Raw genomic sequence first — 7,002 nt, 5'->3', positions numbered from 1 at the left:
AGATTGCTAAATTTTACATTTATGTATATAGAATGTAAATAGTATGACTATATTATAAAATCATTTTAATTTTGTTATCATAAAGGGAGGAGTCTATTGTCGGGACTGTGTAGCCCATGTTCACTCGAGTTTCTCACTGTTGTCCAGAAGTGGAGCAGTGCGAGATTTCCTCGTTCATACGCTGTGAAATAGAATATATTTTCTATTAATCTTAAAATAAATTGTCTGCAAAGAAAATTATTTCAACTACAATCATTTTTTGACTTAACGGAAGAATAAAAAAACTTTACCGACATTTAACTCGAAAGTTGTATGCCAGCTGTAACAATGGTCAGAAATCTACCAGCTCGTGATTTTGCCGGCAGCAACGAGACACTTGCCTCTTAGGAACATGGTGGTGACACCTGACACTGTTCCCGAGTTCACCATCCCCTCACTGTGCCCGGCGAGACTCGAGGGATGCGGAAGAGAGGAGGCTGGAGTCGGGAGTGGACGGCGGCACATTCTTCCCCGGTCCACATCACCGTTAGTCCGAGCAATCCCGCGCTGCTGCCCGTTCTCAGAGGAGCACGACTTGAGCTTTGTGGACGATCTTCAGACTCATATTTTGTCAGACCCGGCCACCAGAGCTGCAATGTCATTGCCTCATCTCAGCAAAATGACCACTCCGTATGGCTTTCTGACACTTGGGGAAAGTCCATGCGTTTGCAGAAGGGAATCGTTATTTTTTGAGGAAAGTGTATTGCAGGAATTTCTCAGAAATGCAAAGCATACGGCTTGTTTAACTAACGTTACGCATGGTCCTGTGAAATCAAAGAACCAGTCTTACTATTCTTTCTCACAAGTTGGACACGTGAACACGCGGGCCTCGGGTGAGACAGCTCCTCTGCATCTGCGAGATTCATGTGGCCATTCAGATCTAGCGAGACCTGCTCACCTCACTGGACCTTATGGATTCATAGAGAGGGTGGAAAAAATGTTTACGTAAGGCTGCTCCTTGGTCTCGGGTGAAGTCTAAAGAAACGGAATGTTAATATTAACTTAAGTAGCAACCACATCCCAGCTAGCAAAAAATATCCGCACGGCTTCTTTTTGCCGCCGGTGAATCGACAGAACACCTGTCCTAAGCTGTCGGCTATAGGTGCGTCCCGCTGGCGGGGATGAAACGTTTGCCGCCGAATACGTCACTCCCATTTCTTGCGAGATGCCGCCGGCGAAAAGCCGGCGGGCCGACTGCTTCATTTTCTTTGGCGGTTGCCTCCGTCTAATGGACCGCGGCCGGCTGGCGGCAAGCCGCTTTGAAATGCAAGGATTTCTACTAAAATCGACCAGCAGCCAAGGCTATGTTTAGCATGTTGGGAGTTAGAATGGAAGTGGAACTGACAGCATTTTAACTACTTTTCACATCTGAAGCGATTATAAAATCATAATAGCCTATATGTGAATTAAATCCCATATTATTATTATTATTATTATTATTTTTTTTTTTTTTTTAAGCCATTAGGGTTTATTCTTGACTCTTGATTCCATGATAAGGTACGGTTTAGGAAATTACATTTAAATTACTTTGAAACTCTGAAGCGATAGAGTAGCCTAATAGGCTATATGTAAAATTATTTTATGCACTTAGGTGAAAATTGTTTACATTTCTTTGATTTATGCACAATTGAGACATGCATAAACCAAAAATAATTCCTTTTGTAAAACTTACTTGGCAATAAATATCTTTCTGATTCTGATTAGGTTTTAAAATAGATATTTAATTCATGGTATGAACAATTTAGCTGAATAAATTGATGAAGTTAGACTTTTCACTAATGCCTGGCTACATCAGTGAACAGTGAAAGACATCTGCAACATGGCCAAAATCTTGGGTAGGTCTATACTTTATAATTTTTTATTAATTTGCAACCATGGTAATAGCCTATCATAAACAGGAAAATCTCTGTTTTGACCTGATCAGAAGGATAAACTAAAATCTAAACGCTCCTCTGGTTTCACAGCTGCACTGGCAGATTTATGAAATATTTAGAAATATTTCGTCTTTCTGCCATTCCAGGAAATGTCATTTATGTCTTTCATTTTTTTCCAACCTCGATTTTTTTTTTTTTTTTTTTTGACTTTTTACATGTATAAGGGATTAATTTGCAATTGCGACCTGTACAAATGTTTAAGACAGTAAAACACTTAAAAAAATGTAAACACATTATAAATGTTAGAAAGTATAGGTTTTCACCATTGCTGTGTTCAGGATTTTTTTTTTGGGCGGAGCTAAAACGGTGGCTCGATGACGCACTGGAGCCACTGAGCTCCTGGCCCCTCCCCAAACAACATAACTAGAGCACACATTCGCGTCAGTTCGCCGTTCAATCGCGAGTTTCTGTGGACTACCATCGTTTAAGTAAGTACATGTTTCCTTAACGCAATATTATGTTTACATTGTTTTTAGTTTATCTTTGTAAAATCTGTAGTCATCTTTGTTCATGCCTTACTAGTCAAGCTAAAGTAAGGCTAAAGTAAGTTAGCCTTGTTTACAAAGTTGCCGCCATGTTACAAAAAAAACATGTTGTTTTTTGAAATAGGGCTTATTCACATTATTTCCTACATTTAGATAGGTGGGCAAATGCATTTTTGTGTCAGTGCATGCATTGTTTTAGTTTGACTGGGTCGGCGTTAGCTTAGCACAATGAATGGAATCCTTTGTTGCCAGCTAGCATGGCCTGAGTAAAAGTGATCAAAAAAATAAAAAAAAACCACCTAATTACTTCTTGTGGACTGCGTATTCACAACGAGTACAAATAGCGATCCAGATTAACACTAGGCGATTTCCTAGGCAGATATTGTCTTGGGACTATATTATGTGGAAGCACAGGCGAAGCACTGCTGCAACGATCCATTCTATTTTAGATGCTGTTTGCCATTGTTCAGTTTATTGATGAGGAGGATCAGCCATTTGCAGTGGTTCCGCAAGTGTGGCTCAGCGAGGGCATGTGCTATTGGCCCCCATTTAACCTCCGCAAAAAAGACAAAGGCAACAATTTAGCCATCCGCTGCACGCCTCCACACAGCACCTGGGAGAAACATCATTTTAAGTTTATGAAGGGAGCAGGTAAATGGTTCTGACTTATGCATTTGATTTTCCTGCATTTCATCTGTGTATTTTCTTTGTCTGTTTATGGTGGATAACTGACTTTCATTCATTATTCCCTGCTCTAGAATGTTGGCAAGAGGCGATGAGATATTTGGTGCGCTTCCAAACAGGTTCTAGCGTTGAAACGACGGACGATGACAAGAAGAGAAAGAGAAAGAGAATCTCAAATTCCAAGTACAGACCCCAGGCCTCTTCTGATGAAGAGGAGTCTAGTCTTCCAGATGCACCAGCAGTGCTGTCGTTTGGACAACCTCTTTTGAGCTTTGAAAACATTGTTCCTGGTAACAAGGTTTCAGTGCTGCCCGATGCTCCAGAAGTTGCATCGATTCCAGAAAACCAGGAAAATGTTGTGCCATCTGTAGACTTCAGAGGTGGTATGTAAAATTGCTGTGATGCTTGATTTGTGATCCTGCCACTAAACTATACCCTTTGTTAGATTTTCAAATTTCTGTTTCCTCTTTCTCAGAACCAGGTTTCTCCCCAGAAATTCAGACTCCACTTCACAGAGCCAAGAGTTTGAGTACAAGTAAGTGATGTTATTTGTGACGTTTTTTTGTCTTGGAAACTATTGCTTCTATTTAAGATAAGGAATCCTTTAATCATAATCTGTTTTTCATTAGGACACTTGACTGGTTACTCGCCGCAGCAGTTTCTGGATGAAAGGTGTCGAGGTGTGTTGTACATTCCATTAGCATTGCACAGTTCAATTATAGTTTCATTACTGAATATGCAATACTCTGCACTGAAGTTAAAGCTGTTATGTTTGCTCTTCCAGCTCGTCAAGTACTAAGCTTTACACCCCCCAGCAGCAAATTTACCCTGGCAGCATATGGGTGAAAACGCTGGAGGTATGTAATATGTTGCGCTAAACTAAGTGTTCCATTTTAAGTCCAATTCATTAAATGTATGCAATAACTTCAAACATATTTTTACGTCAATGATTATCAATAGGAGAAAGTCATCGCTCTGTAATTGGCCCTTGGACTCCCCTGGCATCTCGTGTACAGCATGAAGTTTTCAGCTATGAAGGTATATTTTAGGCCTATGTCTTAGTGTCCAGTGTTTTAAAAGTATTGAAAATAGTGCCTTTAGGTGTTTTTTTTTTTTGTTGTTGTTTTGTTTTTTAATGTAGATTTCCAGAGATTCCAGAATGAAAAACAAGCCCTTAGGGAGGAGAACCAAGCCCTTAGGAAGGAGAACCAAGCCCTTAGGGAGGAGAACCAAGCTCTGAGGGAGGAGAACCAAGCTCTGAGGGAAAGCACTGCACGAGCAGGTAAGAACATGCACAAAAAAGTCAAACTTAGGAAAGAGTATGTGATGTATGTACAAAATTACCATATGCCTTTCATTTTGTAGCTTCGGATGACAGCGGCTCACTTCAAGAGCAGGTGAAGCAAGTTGGGACAATGTTGAAGACGTTTGCTCGCACTGGGCAATCAGGTACAACTTGCAAACAACACCTGTGGTTGTTGGTTTAATTCCCACTGGGGCCACCTATACATGTAGTAGACCTAGATATAAATGTCATAGTTTAGTAGTTGAGGGACCAGGACTGACTATTATTTTATTTAACCCCTGTAGGTGCAGATCAGACCTTAATGCTGCGACGTCTTGGAGAGTTTGGCGATGTTGTGCCTAGCATGGACAACAAAATGGACACTATGCTGCAACATTTCAGTGCCAATGTGTCTGTTGGAGAGTTATCCCTGCCAGGGGATCTGTTACTCCCCCTAGACACCCAGGAAGATTTGGCGTTGCTTGACAACAGTTTGAGGCAGGATAAAGAGCTCCAGGAACGATTTGTAAGTGTGCTGATTTCGTTTATAACTCCATAGGGTAATGTAAAAAGTAGAATTAAGATTGTACACTGCATATTCTACAGTCTGAATCCATAGCCTGTCACATTTTATATTTATGTATGATAAGCTTCAGAGAAATGTAATTTGTAACACTTTTTTTGGATTTTCAGCTTCGGTTTTTGGCAATCAAATGTGGGAGGGACCTAAAGACAACCGTCTGGCGGATGCTTCAAAGTATCTTCTCTAATCACCTTTCCATCAATACAACCTGGACTGGAGTTGGGGATAAAGCATGTTTTAGAGACATGTTCCTGAAGACCATTGTTCAAAGTAAGTTGGATGTAAAAAAAAAAAAAAAAAAAATGTTTAGTAGATGTGTATGGCATTATGCCATTCAAATGGAATGACAGATCTGTATTTTCTACAGGAGCCATCCGGAAGAACCCGGCAACACAGGATGCCACTGATGAAGCCATCCAGGTTAACGTTACGCGTTACCTGAAAGGAGCATCTGACCGTGAAGGCGGAAAAAGGCGCCGCACAGCTGAGAGGGACCCACAGCCGACCCCTTAAACCTAGGCTGACTACTGACATCCCAGCATCACTGACAACTGGAACCCTTTCTTTATCCTGCAGTCAGTAACATCAAGACCCCTAAAGAAGCCAGAAGTGTCAGACTGCACTCCCCAATCCACACTGTTCACTGTGGATATTATCATAGTGCTTAACTTATTATATTGTTAAATATAGCTTGTAAATCCTTGTGCCACAGGTCAGCATTGCAGTTATATCTGTTCTACTACTTTTTTTACCTCAGTATTTTTTATATATATTTGAAGATGTTTATCACAGATACAAGAGACATCTTGTACCCCAGGTCAGCAATGCCATTATAATGGTCTATTCTACTCCAGAGCTTTATTCTAAATTATTACCACTTATCTTATTGTTAGAAATGGCTTGTAAATGTGATGTTATACCTGAATTTTTTTTGGTGTCCTGCACATTCTTTGGTACCAGATATACTCATTACTTATGTTTACTGGTAATTCTTTTCATGCCAGAGCTGACCTCTTTATATTATTAACAATTATTGTAAGTGTTATAATTTGCTTGTAAGCTAAGGCTGTTTTTTTTTTTTAACAATTTAATTGGAAACCTGTGTGTGTGTGTGTGTGTATTTATTTATTTATTTATTTTTTCTCTTTTTTTCTGTTATTTATATTTCAGGGATCTGACATCATGTTTCAATGACAGTTACTGTACTTTGAAATGTGGAATTAAAACGTCAAATGGAAATTTGTCTGGTTTGATCAATCATTATTCTTGATAAACTGCATAATATATATATATAAATAAATAAATAAATAAGCAAGCGGCGACCGATCGCTCGAAAATAGCGTTTGCCTCCGACGGGCCGCGGAAGGGTCGCCTTTGATATAACGGCGGCGGGACGGCGGTTGGCCCGCGGGCCGGCCGCGGAACGAAGGCGGTAGGAAGGCGGCTGCCGCTTCTAAAAAGCGGCTGCCGCCGGCGGTGCACCGTCAAACGTGTTTGCGATTACGCTATTCTGACGCTTCTACTGCCGCCGGAGCGCCGCCGGCGGTCCGCCGACTCATTGCTATCTGGGATATGTCTATCTCAACCTCAGGGTCAGCAAGTAGGCTATCACGTAGGTTTGGCGTTCATCTTGTGTAATTTTATTTTGCATACAAAGTTTGTATACATTCACTTTTAGCATTTTCCAATATATAGCCTATAACACAAATGTGAAAAACTTGACGTTTTAAAAAAATAAAGGTTCCAATAGAAAGAACGTTTTGTGCGTCTGAAACTTTCCAGAGCCTTTATTTTTAAGACTGTTTGTCCAGTCTGGTCATAATTGTCTTGTTTATATATGCAAAAAAATGCTACAAGTCAAATGCTTTCTGATATGTTGATGCATTACCATTGAACTTGTTCAGAATTACAGATACATAAATACAGAGTACATAAATGAGTATTGATCATGTAAATAAAACACGACTCCTGTACAATATATAAGGAACAAAT

General features: G+C 40.2%; 1 protein-coding gene across 2 annotated transcripts; it reads left to right on the top strand.

The window, feature by feature from the left end:
• Positions 1–2,141: 2,141 nt before the first annotated feature.
• On the top strand, positions 2,142–5,931 carry LOC113116623 (uncharacterized). 2 transcript variants are annotated; one of them, XM_026284872.1, is made up of 9 exons: positions 3,618–3,677; positions 3,772–3,822; positions 3,927–3,999; positions 4,103–4,180; positions 4,284–4,424; positions 4,508–4,591; positions 4,733–4,953; positions 5,121–5,280; positions 5,378–5,931. In XM_026284872.1, the coding sequence occupies exons 3-9, from the start codon at positions 3,981–3,983 to the stop codon at positions 5,521–5,523; spliced, it is 849 nt and encodes a 282-aa protein (XP_026140657.1). In that variant the 5' UTR covers positions 3,618–3,677; positions 3,772–3,822; positions 3,927–3,980; the 3' UTR covers positions 5,524–5,931. The 2 variants fall into 2 exon arrangements, 1 of the variants encoding a protein (XP_026140657.1); XR_003294053.1 differs by lacking the exons at positions 4,508–4,591; positions 4,733–4,953; positions 5,121–5,280; positions 5,378–5,931 and adding exons at positions 2,142–2,401; positions 2,908–3,109; positions 3,217–3,525 and having other exon boundaries at positions 4,284–4,348.
• Positions 5,932–7,002: the final 1,071 nt, after the last annotated feature.

This window comes from Carassius auratus, chromosome 16 (genome assembly GCF_003368295.1).
Source record: "Carassius auratus strain Wakin chromosome 16, ASM336829v1, whole genome shotgun sequence".
Classification (NCBI taxonomy): domain Eukaryota; kingdom Metazoa; phylum Chordata; class Actinopteri; order Cypriniformes; family Cyprinidae; genus Carassius; species Carassius auratus.
Note: the sequence above shows the minus strand (reverse complement) of the source record. Positions and strands in the feature narration are given on the sequence as shown.

Excerpts from the sequence above, each read along its gene's own strand:
- LOC113116623 (XM_026284872.1), top strand. Across the intron at positions 4,954-5,120 it reads AAGAGCTCCAGGAACGATTT|CTTCGGTTTTTGGCAATCAA; the intron begins GTAAGTGTGCTG and ends TTGGATTTTCAG. Across the intron at positions 5,281-5,377 it reads CCTGAAGACCATTGTTCAAA|GAGCCATCCGGAAGAACCCG; the intron begins GTAAGTTGGATG and ends TATTTTCTACAG.